Here is an 18,255-nt window from a genome sequence, read left to right as displayed (position 1 = left end):
TGGGCAAGATACCATGTAATTCTGTACAATTGCTGTGAGGAGTGTTTGATGGGCTGGGCGGGATTTGAGGTGGTGGCTTTGATGGGCTGGGCGGGACTTGAGGAGGTGGCTTTGATGGGCTGGGCGGGACCTGAGGAGGTGGCTTTGATGGGCTGGGCGGGATTTGAGGAGGTAGCTTTGATGGGCTGGGCGGGATTTGAGGAGGTGGCTTTGATAGACTGGGCGGGACTTGAGGAGGTGGCTTTGATGGGCTGGGCGGGACCTGAGGAGGTGGCTTTGATGGGCTGGGTGGGACTTGAGGAGGTGGCTTTGATGGGCTGGGCGGGATTTGAGGAGGTGGCTTTGATGGACTGGGCGGGACTTGAGGAGGTGGCTTTGATGGGCTGGGCGGGACCTGAGGAGGTGGCTTTGATGGGCTGGGTGGGACTTGAGGAGGTGGCTTTGATGGGCTGGGCGGGATTTGAGGAGGTGGCTTTGATGGACTGGGCGGGACTTGAGGAGGTGGCTTTGATGGGCTGGGTGGGACTTGAGGAGGTGGCTTTGATGGACTGGGCGGGACCTGAGGAGGTGGCTTTGATGGGCTGGGCGGGACCTGAGGAGGTGGCTTTGATGGACTGGGCGGGACTTGAGGAGGTGGCTTTGATGGGCTGGGCGGGACCTGAGGAGGTGGCTTTGATGGGCTGGGCGGGATTTGAGGAGGTAGCTTTGATGGGCTGGGCGGGATTTGAGGAGGTGGCTTTGATGGACTGGGCGGGACTTGAGGAGGTGGCTTTGATGGGCTGGGCGGGATTTGAGGAGGTGGCTTTGATGGCCTGGGTGGGACTTGAGGAGGTGGCTTTGATGGGCTGGGCGGGATTTGAGGAGGTGGCTTTGATGGACTGGGCGGGACTTGAGGAGGTGGCTTTGATGGGCTGGGCGGGACCTGAGGAGGTGGCTTTGATGGGCTGGGTGGGACTTGAGGAGGTGGCTTTGATGGGCTGGGTGGGACTTGAGGAGGTGGCTTTGATGGACTGGGCGGGACCTGAGGAGGTGGCTTTGATGGGCTGGGCGGGACCTGAGGAGGTGGCTTTGATGGACTGGGCGGGACTTGAGGAGGTGGCTTTGATGGGCTGGGCGGGACCTGAGGAGGTGGCTTTGATGGGCTGGGTGGGACTTGAGGAGGTGGCTTTGATGGGCTGGGTGGGACTTGAGGAGGTGGCTTTGATGGGCTGGGCGGGACCTGAGGAGGTGGCTTTGATGGGCTGGGTGGGACTTGAGGAGGTGGCTTTGATGGGCTGGGCGGGACTTGAGGAGGTGGCTTTGATGGGCTGGGTGGGATTTGAGGAGGTGGCTTTGATGGACTGGGCGGGACCTGAGGATGTGGCTTTGATGGGCTGGGCGGGACTTGAGGAGGTGGCTTTGATGGGCTGGGTGGGACCTGAGGAGGTGGCTTTGATGGGCTGGGCGGGATTTGAGGAGGTGGCTTTTCATGAGGTTTGGGGGGAAAATGCCATCCGTGTCTGTCGATGAATAACAAGATGAGGTATGTGAGCCATGTAAAAACAGGCCATATTACAAACAAAGCAATCAGTTGGTGGTATTGGATTGGTTTCCCAAAGAAAAGGCAAAGCTGCAGTTTTGCAATCATGCCATGTAGAGAAATATCTCACTGGGAGGGGGAAATATCTTACTGGGAGGGAGAAGTGTTGTTTGGAGAGTGGTGGATGGGTGCAGAGTGGGGGGGGGGGGGTGTGCAGATTTGTGTCTGGTTTTCAGAGTCACAAGCAGTAAACAGTTGCAAATACAGTGAAACACTAGAGGAGACAACCTACTTCTGTCATGTGACATAGTCACACTACTGGACCCTTTCTGTCATGTGATGTCAGCAGACATAGTCACACTACTGGAGTCTTTCTGTCATGTGATGTCAGCAGACATAGTCACACTACTTGACCCTTTGAGTCATGTGACATAGTCACACTACTGGACCTTTTCTGTCATGTGATGTCAGCAGACATAGTCACACTACTGGAGCCTTTCTGTCATGTGATGTCAGCAGACATAGTCACACTACTGGACCCTTTGAGTCATGTGACATAGTCACACTACTGGACCCTTTCTAACATGAGATGTGATTTGACCCTTTATGTCAGGGGTACTCAACTATATTTTTCCGCGGTCCAATTTTGACAGATAGCTGTGACCTGAGGTCCGGGGGGTGGGCAGCATTTATTTCAATAGCCCTGAAATAAATGCTCCGGTTTAAAATTAATTCTCCCGTCAAAATTAATAATTATTTTTTTTTGGGTCCGTATGCAGTTAATCAGGAACGAGATTGGGTCCGGACAGGACTGCGTTCGGGTCCGGATCCGGACCGCGGTCTGCCAGTTGAGTACCTCTGCTTTATGTCATGTGATAGATCACACTGATGTTTCACAGGATATGTTCTTCAAGCCGATGTCATGTACTACTTGTTAGACACCTTCACAGGTTCATGGTGACCACAGCTAAGAAGCACTGCACAGGTTCATCCCAATAAGTTGTACTGAACTCCTCTGTGGGCTCACCTGATAGGTTCTGACCATTCACAGATCAGTCGTTCACGTCTAAAGCATCTGAGCATCATTTTGGGACGCTGGGTGGTCTGGGAACACACAGGCCCCGAGCTTTAATGTGTTTTGTATTTGCTGAACGGAACTCCGTCATTATAGGAAGTGGGAGTCCCATTTAAGCTGCTATTAGCCATAATGGCCAGCCTTTTTCTCTTTCTTTTTTTCTTCTTTTTTCTTTTTTTTTTTTTGTCCACTCGCCAGGGCCATTTCCAAACGTAACAGAATCCTTTGGAATCCTGCAGGGCCCTGCATGCGTCTGTTGTGAGTTACAGGGCTTGGGGGGGTGGTCTTTCTTTTTTGCCCCATTTTGACCAGGAGTCCCGTGCTTGCTGACCATTGCACGTAGGAGGGAAAGGTTCGTTGCTCAACCAGAGGCCAGACAGGTTGGGGGTTTGCCAGCCGGCCGGCCGGCCGCACAACCTCCAGCCTGGTTGAGGTGCGGAAAGGAAATGGGCCTTGTTTCAGCACAGACCAGGTGCTGGGGTTCTGGTCCGCTCATGCAGTCGCTAATGCGTTTGTAATGGCTGTCTTTTGACAGCAATTGTAAGGAGTTGGTCGGGTTTTCACTGCCGCAGTGCTGCTTTGGGCCTGTTCCCTCTGTGCTTTGGTTCTGTGATATTATTTTCTGACTGTTGGGTCTGGCCTTCGTGGTTTTCAGGGGTCTGATCTTCCTGGTCATTTGTGTCTCCTTTTCTCTCTCTCTCTACCCTATCTTCATCTATCCCTCTGTTTAACTATCTTCCTGTCTTCATGTCTATCTTTCTCTCTCTCTCTCTCTCTCTCTCTCTCTCTCTCTCTCTCTCTCTCTATCCCTGTCTCACCTATCTCCTTTTATGTCCCGTTCTCTCCTAGGTATACTCTCTATGCCGTGAACAGTTGGGGCAGTCGTTCTGAGTCTAGCTATGTGACCGTGCGAACATCCTGCCCAACGGTGGATGACCGTATAGCAGAAGGTAAGCCTCCATCCCTTCCTCCACCCTCCTCGCCTCCACCCACCAGCCCTACACTCTTCCGCTCCGTCTTGGCAGATTGCATGTTCACGACTGTTAGCACGGGCAGGAATGAACAACGAGCCACACGCCAGTGGCCCGATGGCAAGATCTCAGGATCAGGATCTCACCCAGCAGAGGTGCCAGAACACCGTTCACGTTCAGGCTACCACGACATCTCCCACAGAGGCAGATCCAATATCCGGGCTTCTCTCTATTTTACACTAGCCAAATACATTCATCTAGAAAAGAAAAACCTAGCATGGACGTCAGCTTTAGCACAATTCAAATAAGGCTGAAATAAAGTCAGACTGATTGATTCGGTCAAAATGGTCCCCATCGAGGTCCCCGTCTTTCTCATGTGCTCGTTTCTAAAAATGAAAGGCTAAAAATTCCCTTCCCTGCCCTTTTTAAACAGAGATAGCCGATACAGTCTACAACCTCTACAATGGCTACACCAGCGGTAAGGAGCAGCAGATGGTGTACAACATGCTAATGGATGTCTCTCCGTCCATGCTGTACCGGGTGCAGTACCACTACAACTCCCACTACGAGAAGTTTGGTGACTTCGTGTGGAGGAGTGAGGATGAACTTGGGCCCAGGTGAGAGAGAGAGAGAGAGAGAGAGAGAGAGAACTACCATCCCCCTCCCTCAGTCATAAGCTCCTCCCCAAACATGCATGAATATCACCATTAAGCTGTATTTGTTTGCTTTTTATTCCTTTGCTATAGCCAAATCCTCCTTCTTCTTTTCTCTCTCTCTCTCTCTCTCTCTCTCTCTCTCTCTCTCTCTCTCTCTCTCTCTCTCTCTCTCTCCTCTTTCTTTCCCTCTAGTCAACTCTCTCCACATCACACACATATATGCACATAAAAACAGTGGCCAGACGTAATTTTGGCTTGCAAACCATTGCTTTACACATCCTGTGCAAATCCAGGCCTATAAAACCAATCATTAGTAGGTCTGTTCCACTGGAGTACCATCTCGTAAGAACAGAAATCTCATAAACCAATCCACCCTACTGCTGCAATATATTTTCATATTCGTTAATTCAAGTCTTTCCAATTTTTTCCTTTAATTTACCTTTTTATATATATATTTTTGCACAAAACTTGTGTCTGGACACTTATTTGAAGTTGACAAATTACAGTGTTATTATTCAAATCTTTTGGGGATAATCAATGTGGGTAATGTGGCTTCTGGTAAGCCCTGTACGATGTGGTTGTGTGTTTGGCCCAAACGCCAATGAGTTGGTCTTAAAACACACCTGCACCTCAGGCAAGTAGCAAATTCACACGCGCTTCCAGAAGGCCACTGAGGTGTTTCCCACCAGGAGCTCAAGGTTGGAGCAGGCGCCTTAGAGTTTTCCCCATCAACACAGCAGAAATGACAGAAACTGACCCTTGCTATCTGAGGTGGCTCAATATGTCCCACTATAGCCATTTTCAAAACTCCTAAATCTTGCCTCAGAAACAACGATTTAACAAGAAAGAGTCCAGGCTCAGGCCATGTTGATTCATGTTTTGTGTCGCGACGGTACGTTTTCTTTGATGGCGTGATGGAGTGTCTCTGTGAAGCACTAGGCGCTTAAAACAATGTAGTGAACAAACAAAATATCACCTTAGGAACCTCCAACTTCCTTGACCAGTAAAAAAGAAAAGCTGACGCTGCTCGTTACTATCAGTGGACGTTTTTACTGTGAAGTGGCTCTGTTTTCACCATGGAATGACGTCAGAGCAGCCCGGCGGGAACCAAGCTAAACATTTGATTTCCTTCATTGAAGTAGTGCCAGCTAGACCCTGCTACTGCCCCCATGTAGTGAAGACCATGAAGCCCCAGCCAGCCCTTTACACAGACCACCCTCAGCAAGCACACGGACCTCTACATGCATCCACATTGCTCCTCATTCCAAGTGGGTCGATAGTGCCCCCCCACACACACACACACACACACATACACACACCATAAAAAAGGAGAAATGGAACAAGGGTGATATTTCAAATCCACATTCATCCGAAACATTCAGCGCAAACTCAACATTTGGTTTCAAATTTTGCCGTCTGTTTTTCACCCATCCCAAAGCCTGGAAGGCTTTATTCATAAATCACACCGTGTGTTTGCAAGAGAGGTGGTTCTAAAAGTGGATTTGGTCGATTTTATTTGTTCGTGCGGCAAACCTTGGACGTCCTCCGGAAGGCATTTGAAGGCGAGGAAGAGGATATACGGGTCTGAATTGGCAGCCTTTAGCTGTACTCGCCTAATTTATGAACCCACTTGATCGGTGGTGCCTTTAAAAAGGCAAACATGTAAGCAAGAGAGTTGTGATCTGTCAGCCCAGCTGTGGAAGAACAGGGAAGCATCCTGTTCTGCTCAGGTGATTGGACCCCTGGGCTCACTGCTCAGTACAGCCAGGTGAGGCTTTCTCACACAAACAGGATCACATGTCGTGTGGCGTAATCCGCTGTTATGCGAAAGCTAAGTTGAAAAGGAGCAATTTTCAGATTCCTACTTCCAGACAAAGCATCGTCATACGTGATTTAAGGCTAGATGTCGGTTGGAATATGTAAAATATGGGTAACTCAAGTGAAAATGCAGAACATACCACAACAGTTCCCAGCACTGGAAGGAGTGAGGAGGCTGCAAACCGTCCCATAACATCACGGCTCAGTTCTGACTGCAGCAGTTTAATGCTTCAGAACGTCTCTAAATTAATCGTGGTCTCATGCAACCAGTCGCCGCTCGATTCCCGTCCAATCACAACCATTCAAAAGACAATCACTTGAAATCTTTGACTGGGACCGGTTAATTCACTCAGCACTTGCTAATGGGCGTCTCTAAGTGTGGGGGCGGGGGGGAGGGGCGCGGCTAATGAACCGCGGCGAACGTGATCAGCGGGTTTGAATCCGGTACACTGGGACTCCCAGCTGTCAGCCAGGCGAGGGGGTTCGCCGGCGGGTGAGTTCTCGGCTGGTGGTGCTCGTGCAAGGGAGAGCGGTAGTGAGCGTCTTTAAGCCCCGTCCTCTCGGCTAGAGCGCGCCTTCCAGTTGTGCTTAGCAGAAGGTGTTGGTGTAAAATACGGCTCATCTGAGCATGGAGCATTAAGCTGTCTTCTGCAGACCCTGAGATCAAGTTCCATAAATAGCTGTTTATGCGGGATATTTTTAGGACAGATCCTTCCATTTGGTATGTGGAGAGATTGTATCTAGTGGGCCTTGCATTTGGTGTGTAGAGACAGTGTATCTAGTGGGTTGATATGGCAGAGATAAGCTTTGCTGCTTGGAAACCTCTGTGATCTTAGGGCTCTGTTTGGGCTCTGATTGCAATTGTAAAATGTGATTGCATGATAGCTGTCAGCACTAAGTGTAAAATGGCCCATCGGATCCACTCTGTGATCTGATCATCTAAATTACATTTGGAGGTGGTCAGCTGATGACACAAAGCAGCACAAAAGTCAAAGGTACAAACACTGGATAGGCGTAATTCCCCAAATTCTCTGCTTCTTCAACACTTTATACTGTACCTCTAAAATGAAACCCTGAAACAACTAAATAAATCTTTGTAATAATTATCAGTATCTGTGGCATCTTGGGGGTGGCACGTCTACTTTGCTTGGTAATGGATTTGATTCTGACCTCAGAAAAGGGTTTAATAATGCTCTAATTCTCAATTCACACTGTGTTTTCTGTTCAGAACAGTTTTCCACAACAAAAATACTATTTCGCATTTTTTCCTGGTCACGAAACAAACAGCTGAAACTGACCTCTATTTAATACATATAGCAACACGTTTTTCTTCCCACAAGTATTCAGACAATCAACGGTGCCAAGCACTGTTTAAGAAGTGTATCAATTTACATAATATTTCTAATGCCCCAAAACCAGTAGTGTTTGCAGCTCTGTCGAGACAGGAACTGCTCACCGAGTGGTTCCCCCTCACCGCAGCCTCTGGGTTTGGAGCAGGGTGCAGAGAGGAAGTGGCTGTTGGACTCACTGACACAGACACCCCCCTCCCCTTGCAGCCAACCCAGACCCACCGTGGGGGTTTGAGTAATCAGATTCCTGCCCCTCCGACTGCACAAACAGGAGTGATGCCGCGCTACTCAATCCCGGACTCATTCTCACATTTGCAAAACATTGACATGTAATGATTTTATGAATATCCAGTGGGCTAATAGTTCAAGATTTTAGTCTTGGATCTAAATTGTTAAACTAAAAATTTGGTAAATGTTCCATTTGGTAGATTTATACAATGACAGCATGAAATGCTGAAACAATATTCAGAATGTACAATACTTGTTTTATTTTTAGAATACACATGTAAAAATCTGTATTTTAGTTTAGTTGCTGGTTGCTTTCATGATGATTTCAAATAATTAGAGATAAATTTGTTTTCAGAAGTCAGAGAATTAGTTGATAATGTTTTCTCTCTCTCTCTCTCTCTCTCTCTCTCTCTCTCTCTCCCTCCTGCAGGAAAGCCCACCTGATCATGAAGCGCATGGACCGGATCAGCGCACTCTGCCGGTCTCTGCTACGGAGCGGCTACATCCAGAGCTGGACGGAGACGGTGCCCTACACCGAGTGTGGCAGTGAAAACTTGACGACATACGAGAGTGAAAACGCGCCCGTGAAAACCTGGCACCACTCACTGCACGAGGCACGCTTCACCTACATGGAGAAGCTCCTGTCCGTCCGGCGCAACGTGTACGGCAAGTCCAAGCTGCGGTGAGACAGGTCCAGTGCTCCAAGTCCAGTCCTGTCTCTCCCCCGGGTCTCTCCACTGACAATGGTTTTTGCCGAATCCATACGAAACAGAAAGGTTTGACCTTTTCACATAAAGAAGGGACCTTCTTCTTTTCTGCCGCGCATCCCTTTGGACTTTTGGACTTTGGTTTGTTTTGTTTATTTGTTTTTCCAGTGAGCAGGTAGCAAGTGCAGCTCGGAGAAGAAACGATGTCTTCTTAAGTTTTTTTTTTTTGTCTACTGGAAGGACACATAGCCAACGTGTGCGGGCCCAACAGATCATGGGGACACTCGGTGACTGAATTTCAGATTCCCACTTCATGGTGCTGCAAATCTCATACACCAGGAGGAAGACGAATCCAGACCCCTCTCTTAACATATCGTTAGGTCGGAGAACGCGTGAGCTCATCTAACATCTAAACCGCAATGCAAAGGCTCGATTCATCTTGAATGCAACGCAACGGCCTAATCAAGTTTCATCTCTTAACTATCAAGGGAAATTTAATGGATGTCTGTGCTATCCATCTCATCATCGCTGTCCTATGTCGAACGGGGGCAACGTCTGTGTTCTCATTTTCGCCGGCTAGCCTTCTGAACACGAGCTACCCCAGACGAGGCTTGTGCTAGATGATCAGGACTGCTTCAGATCTAGCATCATAAATTGTAGTGGCCATGGATCCAGGCTTTTAAAGGAACAAGAACCTGAAATACAGGTGTTAGCCATCAGTTATATCACTTGGTAAAGAGGTTATAGTCTATTGTTAAAAAACTATTTTATAACTGGTAATACGCACTGTCGAAAATATATAAGTTGTCACATGACAAAATTAACCAAAAGGTAACAAACTAGCCTCAGCACATTTTTGAGTAATTTTCATTTCATGTTATACCAATTGTGATAGTAAATTATACTATTGTACATAAAATTGTAAATACAGTATGTACTAAGTGAATATGATTGTCTTTTTTGGGGAAAGCTCTATTAAATATGTACACTGGATCTGGAAGTTTATTTTTTATTTTTTGTTTTTGAAGCCTTGAAGACCCAGGACACTGCATTTCAATACCAGTTTGTTCATCAGTGGGAAATGAATTGGCCACCTGAAAAACACTCACACAGAGGCACCGTGCAGCGAAATATTGATTTAATGGACAAAAACCATAATATTCCATATCAAAGACCTCTTCTCGAGGCAGTATAATAGTCTACATAATGAGTGAATTATAGATAATACCCTATAGACAATATTGTGGGGAAAGTATCTGAGGGCAAATTCATAGCAGACATTTTCTTTTAGCAAACCAGAGAGGGTACATGCACCTTCCTCAAAGCTGCTTGGTGATTATGGTGACTGCCACCAATCAGATTCACTCTACCAAATTCGGTGAACTCCTACTGGCTGCATGTGTCGTTGCAGAACGCGCAGCATCCAATCACCTAACAGCACCTCTCAACTTTATAGTACTAAACAGCATTTGGCCTGTACCACCCTTTACTCCTTTATAGTTTCAAACATTAACAAAACAGACCTCGCTATAATCACCTTGTCCTCATAACATTTATATCCTTGGAAACATTCCACTTCCCTAATCCTTAACCGCATGGTTTGAAACATCTTCTCAACCCCGTAGCGACACACATGCCTGGCTCGTAGCGCCTCTTCTCGGGACGAAGGCCTCACTCCTGCCAAGCTGACGATTGAAAGGCAGTGTCACTGCAGTAAATCATCCGTCTGTCCTTCTCCCGGTGAGCCCCGCCAAGCGGCTACATCTGGTTGGCAGGCGTCCCCGTGCTAGCCAGGACGTGCTTTTCCAGGCCCTGTTTCGGGCGTGGTCAGGTCCTCGGGGTAGAGCAGGGTTTGCTCTGATGTCGGAAATCGGAGTCATTGGATCCGTTCGGCCACATATTGAAAAGTCTCCCGTTCCCAGACTGGACTGCTTCGGCCCATGGGCTGCTTACGCCGTTAATGCTGAAGATGTGTGCAGTCCGAGTCAGACAACCATTTATGGGTTTAAATGTGTTATTCCAGAAACTGAAGTCAGTCATGAGTTTGACAGGTACAGAGATGTCAGTCTTGTCTGGGTCAATGGTTATTGTATATTTGTTGCACTTATTCAGTGCAGAGCTACACTGTCATCTGAAGTTTGAAATCTTTCCGATATGTCTTGTTTTGGGATCTGGGCTGGGTCAGCCTCTAATGACAGCAGGATTCTGCAGGAATCATATATATATCCTGCTGCAGAATCCTGCTGTCATTATATATATCCTGCTGTGCTATATTATATATATATATATATATATATATATATATATATATATATATATATATATATATATATATATACTTTTTATTAATTTTATCTCATTTCTGGTTTTTGTTTGTTTTATGCACTTTTAACCCATTTAATTTGGTTAATTAAGATTAATTACGATCAATACTTACATAGCATAACATTTGAACAAAACAAAACCAGTTGATATGCTCACAAAAGAAACATACATATTCAAGAGTAAGACAATCCATCAGCAACAGCTTGATGTTTTAAAGTTAACCAGTGTTTTATTAATGCACAATACATGACAGAGAAATAAACCATTTTAGTAATTTCATTCAGCATTTTAAATCATCTACCAAAACATGATACATCTGGTACGTCTGCAACAGTCCAGGGCCCCAATTACGATGGTGTGACCAAGAGACCTACAAAAGCAATTACCGTTGCTCAGACAATATAATGAAGTTTGGTATGTGCCCCAAAGTGCATTTTTTTAGCGAAATGAACAGAGTGGAAAGAAACAGCTGCTCCCTGACCAGGTATGAGATGTTCATTAGCAGTGGATGAACTTCATGAGGAGTCAGTGTTGGAGGTCTGATCACCTTTGTGAAGGACAACAGGTACGGCAGCTGAACTTGGATGTGTTGAGGAGACGCTGTCTCAACCCACAGAGGGGGAGTGGGACAAGACGAGGATAAATGCTAGTGGAACTAATGATATATCCATGATACCATTCCCATGCAGTGACGGCACAGAGCTAAAGAATGGAATGACTGAACTGAAGCTCCTTTTAACTTACAAGTAGAATTTTACATCCTTTTGATGTTTTTACTATGCGTGGCACGCTAGGTCGTGATCAGAACTCACAAAACGAATCGGACGATCACGAGAACGTTTATCACCATTGAACGACTTCTGTTAATAGTAAAAAAAAGTGAAAAGGGGATACTTCAACTAACAGGACTATGCACACGTGACAGACAAAACACGCGCAGACACGATTTCAAAACGCGCACAGTAATGTTTCCCTATTTACATCTTCAGATAATCCTGCTGAAGAGTGAACAGATTAGTCTTGTCCTGTGCTGACATACATTTCCTTAGAATTGTAGTTTGTGTTTAATAATACAGATTTTTCTGGATGGTTAAAAAGTAAGTACCAGAATCTCAAAACATGGGAGTACGACTTTGAAGGAGATGCATCCGGAATTTGAGAGAAATCATGACTCTGCATTCAGGATGACCACACCATGTGCGGGTATCCGCACTACTTTTGACGCGGGTTTGGAAGTTGGACTGCAGACCAGGGGGCAGCGCTCCGATTTACACTACAGGCTCTGCACATGGGTGACCCTTGACCCTCCAACCACGGTTGAACGTCTCTCTTTCTCTCTCGTTCAGGAGATGCCCAGCTACTATCTTCGAGTTCCCCATGGGTGTTGAAGCCTCTTTGTTTTCCTACTTTGCATCTAAATTTAGAAAATTTTTCAATTTCTGCAAAATTAAGACTTCACATAAGGATTTTTTTTTTTTTGTATTTAAAGGGCAAAAGTGCAGTAAGGAGCCTTACACTCCGCAGTTGCAAGTCAAGCCCACCTGACCTGCCACTTCCTGGCTGGCAGGGCAGGGTACACCCTAACTTGTTTGCTCCTCAAATAACTCAATAGCTTTATCGTTATCTAATTATCTAATATCATATCTGGTCTTAATAGGAAATTCAAATTTTACCTTGAAACTCACTGTACTGTATGTCCATTGCTTCTTCATATTAAAAAACAAAATGTGAAATGGGTATTTAGTCATACATCACAGTGCAGAAACAAAGGTCTGATGAATCTGGAAGAATTTGCAGATTTTATCGACTAACGTGAACATGGATTTCATCATCATCAATACAGCGAGTTGGTTCCTGTGCAGTGCTGTCATCTAAATGGACCGGGGGAGATCTGAGGTTAATGCAACCAGAACACACATCATCCAGTTTGCTTCCATCGTATTTTCCTTTGTCCTTCAGCAATACGGTAACCTACGCTAACCTTTTAATTTAAACTGGAACCAAAGATTAAAAAACGAACGAAAAAATATGAAAGAGTCCCCTACAACCAATGTAGTCCTTTTTAAGTTTATAAGACCAATGTAAAAATAACTTACATGAACATTAAAAATATAACTTAAAAAAGTATAACACTCTCAATAAATAGTTCTACTATATACACCATAACATATTGCTAAGAGATCACTAAAAGACTGAACATACTGAAGCAGCACATGTTACAGACATGAGGTACAGCAGGACCTGCTGAGGTGTGTACAGCAGATTGTGTCCAACAGCCCATCAGAAACTTCATTTAGCAAACACATATGGCTTTAGAAACAGCACCCTTGTTGGTAAGGGGTTGAAGCGGAGGATTTACCCATAATGCAACACAACGCTTCACACAAGGACTTGTGTTTGGGCACAATCCTGTTCGGAACAGGTACAGGCCTTTCGGTCAGCACGTCTGTAAAAAAAGACCGCAACTGAGAAAAAGACAAAATGTGGGGTTGGTGGTGGTGGTTGGGGGGGGGGGGGGGGGGTTAGGAGAGACAATGGAGCCAGAAAGTATCAAGGCCAAGGGACTGGCGCATTCCATCTGCTCTTCTGGCTAAGGGGCGGAGTATGAACGTGTTGAAAGACAAAGCCCTGGCTCTCCCAGCTGAAGTCCTGTTGATGGATTGGCGAGTTGCTTGAAGGTGGTGCGATTATTGGCAAAATGTAATGATTGCGGATGAGTCTCTCTTTCTAAGCAATAAAATATTCCATTAAGAGTACTGGTATCTTGAGTACGATAACATAGCATTTTTGTAATAGCAACATAACACATTTCTTCTCTCAGGACTATATAACAAAAAAAAAAAAATTATATAATTATTTAAGTTCTTGTGCACTCTTGGAATAGTATGCGCTTCCATTAGACCTTCTTTAATGAAATATCTCCTAATCCATCTGAAAGTCCCTTGTTTGGTGCTGTGGGTCCTTCAACCTGAATCCATGGTCTTTGTGCCAAATACGAGATGGCCTCAGAAATAAAAAGCATCAAAAGCATTTGAATAAAACCAAATAAGTGAACAAACAAACAAAAACAATGCATCAAAAACACTAAAATATGCATACACAACATATCATACTTATTATAATTATCATAGTTTGAACATAGTTGAACCATATATATATTAAAGCCAGTTTTGCAAATCCTAAAATGTTGTTCATACAAGGAATATGAAACTGACAGAACCTACAGTCAGTGTGTCACACTGGACAGATATTTCTACTCTGCTCTCCACAGTACAAACAGGTGGCAAGCTAGTGGGACTACAGAAAAAGACAATTACCACAAACAGAGGCATATAGCAATACCATATCATCAAAATAAAAAAGTTCAACTGTCTTACAATAGCAGCGTTTCTAAAAGTTTTAACTTTTTTATCCTTTAAACGGCTATTCCAAAGTGCAGTAACTGAGGTCATTAATACAAATACTGATTACCGGCACATAAAAGTGATCTCTTTTTTAAAGATTTTTTTTTCTTTTTTAGGAAATAGAAATCAAATGAAAATGCACATTTGAAACTAAAACAATGAAAATATGTGTCAACCTCAACTTCCCATGATATAAGCCTCTATAACATATTTACAGACATTCACTTCGAAAAAAATTATCCATTTCATGTATTTTGTGAACCTACAGGTCTTTTTTTCCACCATGGAAATGTGTGGTTCAGATTCCATTGCTTAAAATATAGTATAAAGCCATGGTGAAGGGATTAAAATTGTCTGGCAAGGACCTCTCTTAAATGTTGGCCAAACAAAACAGACAGACCGATTAACGCACCGTGCACATTTTCTACCTTAGGTGGGTTCAAACACACTGTGACGAGTGTTTTCTGAGTCCCATTGATGGTGAACCAACAGCTGTGCACGGATCTGAAAACACTGTGACTGCACTGAGGGAGGTTTGGCTGTAAGGGTGGACATTAGCAAGGCCTGGCCATTTAGTGAAGTGGGGTTACCGCCCGACTCCTCGTGTTATTACTGATCGTGTGAATTTGAGAGGACACGGGTTCACATCCATAGTAAATTGCGGCTTTCGAACCTGCTGTAAAATTTGGAATGCAAATGTTAAGAGGTTTCCAATATTAGTTTAACGAGTTGGAGGGTAAGTTGCATGTCCCAAGACAGATAGAATGGCAGGTTACAGAGTGTTTGTAGATTGTACAAGACGTTTCTAGTATAAAGCTCTATAGATATCTATGCACTGACCTCTACAAGTCAGTAAAGGGAGGCAGAATGCATTGAGGAAGACGTTAAATGCTGCCAGTCCAACATAGCCAAACCTGTATCCCCAACATAATCTAACCTATACCTCCAACATAATCTAACCTGTATGCCCAACATAATCTAATCTGTATCCCCAACATAATCTAACCTGTATCTCCAACATAATCTAAACTGTATCTGGGTTGGCAAAAGTACACCTCGCCGCTGTTGTTTTGTTTGGGATTTACCAACCTATGTTGGAGTCATGTGTTTTGAACTCTAAAAGAAAGACAGGAAGATAAATCCTGGGGGTGAACAGGTACGGCAGAGAGGATGCTTATAGCATTTTGATTATAGAAGGCAGACACTGCAAACACAATTACACTTAATCTAACCCTTGAGCTAGTTAGAAAACTTGGCACAAGTACAGTAATATACTCTGAAGACAATATGATTAGTTGACTTAGCAAATATCTTTTTTTTCTTTTTTTTATCTCTAGAGGCTATCAGGGAGCCAATATGGCGAATCAAATGGTACTAGACATATGAATTATTCGAGTCTAAATATGGACTAACAGACAGAGATGAAGTCTAGTTTGGTGTCATATAAGCTCTCAGACAAATGCTGGTGATATGACCTGAAAGAACTGAAATGTGCATGAAGACATGGCCTTTACATTCAGGACGTATTCATGTCAAATTACATTCTAGAGGTCACAGATTCCCAACCAGTCACTAAACGGGCTTGGTGCTGAGGGCCTGCCAGAAGAGTCGGACCCTACGTTGTATTCCGAGATAGTGTGTCAGGTAGGCTGACGTTCAGCCTGGGCATGGAGAGGTAAACGTTAAGGCAGAGGTTGCGCTCTTCTCTGAGGTCACTGGCGTACTGCAGGTTCAGGTGGTCTGTGGCAATGGCTAAATAGCAGCAAGAGTAGCAGCAATGTTGGCAGGTGGCAAGATAACCTTCGTGGTGGTTTGGGGGTTAGTCACAACAACTGCCCTCTCTCAATAAAAGGATTGAAGGGAGGAAGGGGGAAAAAAAGAAACCAAAAACAGACCTTTTTGTTGTTTACATTAGTAAACACTGGCAATGAGCACCGGTTTCTGTTACACTAATGCTTCATTAAATAAAACGTTACCAATTTTCTGAGCTTTATGCATGTTAATGGCTTGGCTATTTCCTGTTACTGCCAAATTCCCCATGCCCTTAGTTTTACACTTTCTGGTTGGTCAGAATCAAATGGCTCTCGTAAACCCCGCCCCTCAGAACTATCAGCGTACGTGTACGTCCGTGGCAGTGCCGGCCGTCCCCCTGCCACACGTGTGCTGTGTGGTCTCGTCCCGGGACCACACACCACAATCCCAGCGGGAACAGACAGGGGGCGCACAGCCCCATACTGGGCAACACGGCCTTCCATCCCAGCGCAGCACGAGGCTGGACAGGGAACTGGACCCAGAGCCCCCCCTCCTCCTCTTGACCATAGAAAAAAAATCACTTTGATTTATCAGCTACCTTTTTTTTTTAAACTGTTAAATTCTTTTTTTTTCTTTTATATATGTATATATATATATATATGTATATATATATGTGTGTGTGTGTGTGTGTGTGTGTGTGTGTGTGTGTGTGTGTGTGTGTTTGTGTTGTTGGTTTACCTTTGGTCTTAAAAAAACTAAAAAAAAAAAAAAAAAAAAACTAAAAAAAAAATTACATTTCAGCAAAATTGACATTGAAAGCTGACATAGAAAGGCATGCTAACCAGAATTTTTTTTCTTATTTTTTTTTCTTTTTTCTTAGCTAAACTCTTTGCTAGGGGTGATGAGAGAGGTCATTCCTTCTTTAGTACAAATGGGTATATGCTTGCACCCACGCCGGTCCTGTGGGGATGGGAGACCTTCCAGAAAGGGACGGAAGATTGCAGGCAGATGTTGGAGGGGTGCAATGGCAGGGATGGGAGAGCTACATTTTTGAAGCAACGTGTCTGGAAGAATGTCTTGCTCCACCCCAGTCTGTGGTACTGGGCAGGGAGAAGGTGCAGGACACGTCCCGTCAGCCCAGAGAGTGCACGTGCTCCCCTTTGCGGTTCTCCAGGGCGCTGGGGTCCCGACACGCGCACTCGCTCCGCACATCGCAGGACGACGGGAACAGGATCACCTGCGGGAGGAAGGGGACACCCACAACAGCGACATGAGTCAGGACACGATCTGCGGGTACCTGCCCGGCGCGGGACGCGTCTCGGAGGACGGCCCGGAAACGAGCAGCCCGTGAGGCGGCGCGGTGGAACGGGTCGCCCGGCACCACCCGCCGCAACGTCACCCCTCCCCCACAGAGCAGCGGCGGTGTCTGTCGGTGTCTGGTAAAAGCGACGCCTCTCGACCCGTTTTTTGTCTGCAACCCAGCTGCCCCGTGAACGATCTCAATCACGGAGGACGCTTCACGTGGATTTTACGAGTGCGGGAGATTCTGTGCCGTCACGCGACTAACGCGGCCGGGCAAACGTATGCACGGTACGCGCCTGTGACGTCCAGCGTCTCGACCTAGCGCAAAGGCAAAAAGGACGAAGTCAGGTCCAGCTGGTTTAAAGATCATGTGGGACGAATCAGACGGCACACAGTGAAGTTCTGGGGGATTAATGACAATCATAATTTGTCAGATTGGAGGCGAAGCCAGACTTTGGGGCTCAGACTGGATCACTTTTTGGGAGCAGGCGAGATACGGTCCAGCAGGAGTGATGTGGGTCGCTACGCGACTGACGAGAAACATGTTTGGGCAAGGAGTGGACTTCCATGTGCCAGACAGGCTTCCCAGAACCCCCTTCCTTATGAAACCTTTACGAGCAAGAGCTGCAGAACTATCGAATCCAGATGCCAGCTGTCTGAGTGGCACTTCCTCTGTCTAACCCAAAAGCATCGCATTCTTCACTAGCCCTTCATAACCCCCGCCGCTCCTCACGAGACCAGTGACCTCATCTTGCTTTCAGCCTTCTCCTCCTCCGTTTATTTTATTTCTGCGGGTCCACGGTGGACCACTGTGACCCCGTGATGAGGGGAGAAACGGATCGTTCTGGATCCATCCTCCTGTGGCCCGTCTTTAGTCCTCGCATGGCTTTCCCGAAACCTTTTCGTTTCACCTTCTGGATCAGTTCCTCATCCCTCTGGGCAGCGTCTCCAAGTCTCTAAGTGAACCTCATGGAGCCCTCGAACACAGAGCCTCTATCTTCCCATCACACTGCAATGGTGGGTGGCAAATTTAACATGGTTTCCTTTGACCTTGACCTTAGGGTGGAGGGCCAGCTGCCACATCTGGCCCTGATCGGGAGCCCGCAGAGGGAGGCCCTTCTCACACACACACACACACACACACACACA

At 45.8% G+C, this 18,255-nt stretch overlaps 2 protein-coding genes across 2 annotated transcripts in view; one reads left to right on the top strand and one right to left on the bottom strand.

Moving 5' to 3' along the window:
* Positions 1-9,316, top strand: part of astn2 (astrotactin 2) — a 267,450-nt gene extending 258,134 nt beyond the window's left edge. Inside the window, 3 exon segments of the mRNA XM_077011457.1 lie at positions 3,444-3,544; positions 3,999-4,182; positions 8,047-9,316. Of these exon segments, the coding sequence (XP_076867572.1) occupies positions 3,444-3,544; positions 3,999-4,182; positions 8,047-8,302 (541 nt within the window). The 3' untranslated portion in view covers positions 8,303-9,316.
* A 1,535-nt stretch (positions 9,317-10,851) lies between these two features.
* Positions 10,852-18,255, bottom strand: part of pappaa (pregnancy-associated plasma protein A, pappalysin 1a) — an 80,487-nt gene continuing 73,083 nt past the window's right edge. Inside the window, exon 23 of the mRNA XM_077011456.1 lies at positions 10,852-17,041. Coding sequence (XP_076867571.1) covers positions 16,937-17,041 — 105 coding nt within the window. The 3' untranslated portion in view covers positions 10,852-16,936. The remainder of the gene's footprint in view (positions 17,042-18,255) is intronic.

Source organism: Brachyhypopomus gauderio, chromosome 7, assembly GCF_052324685.1.
Source record: "Brachyhypopomus gauderio isolate BG-103 chromosome 7, BGAUD_0.2, whole genome shotgun sequence".
NCBI classification, from domain to species: Eukaryota; Metazoa; Chordata; class Actinopteri; order Gymnotiformes; family Hypopomidae; genus Brachyhypopomus; species Brachyhypopomus gauderio.
This window is presented reverse-complemented; position numbering and strand designations above follow the sequence as displayed.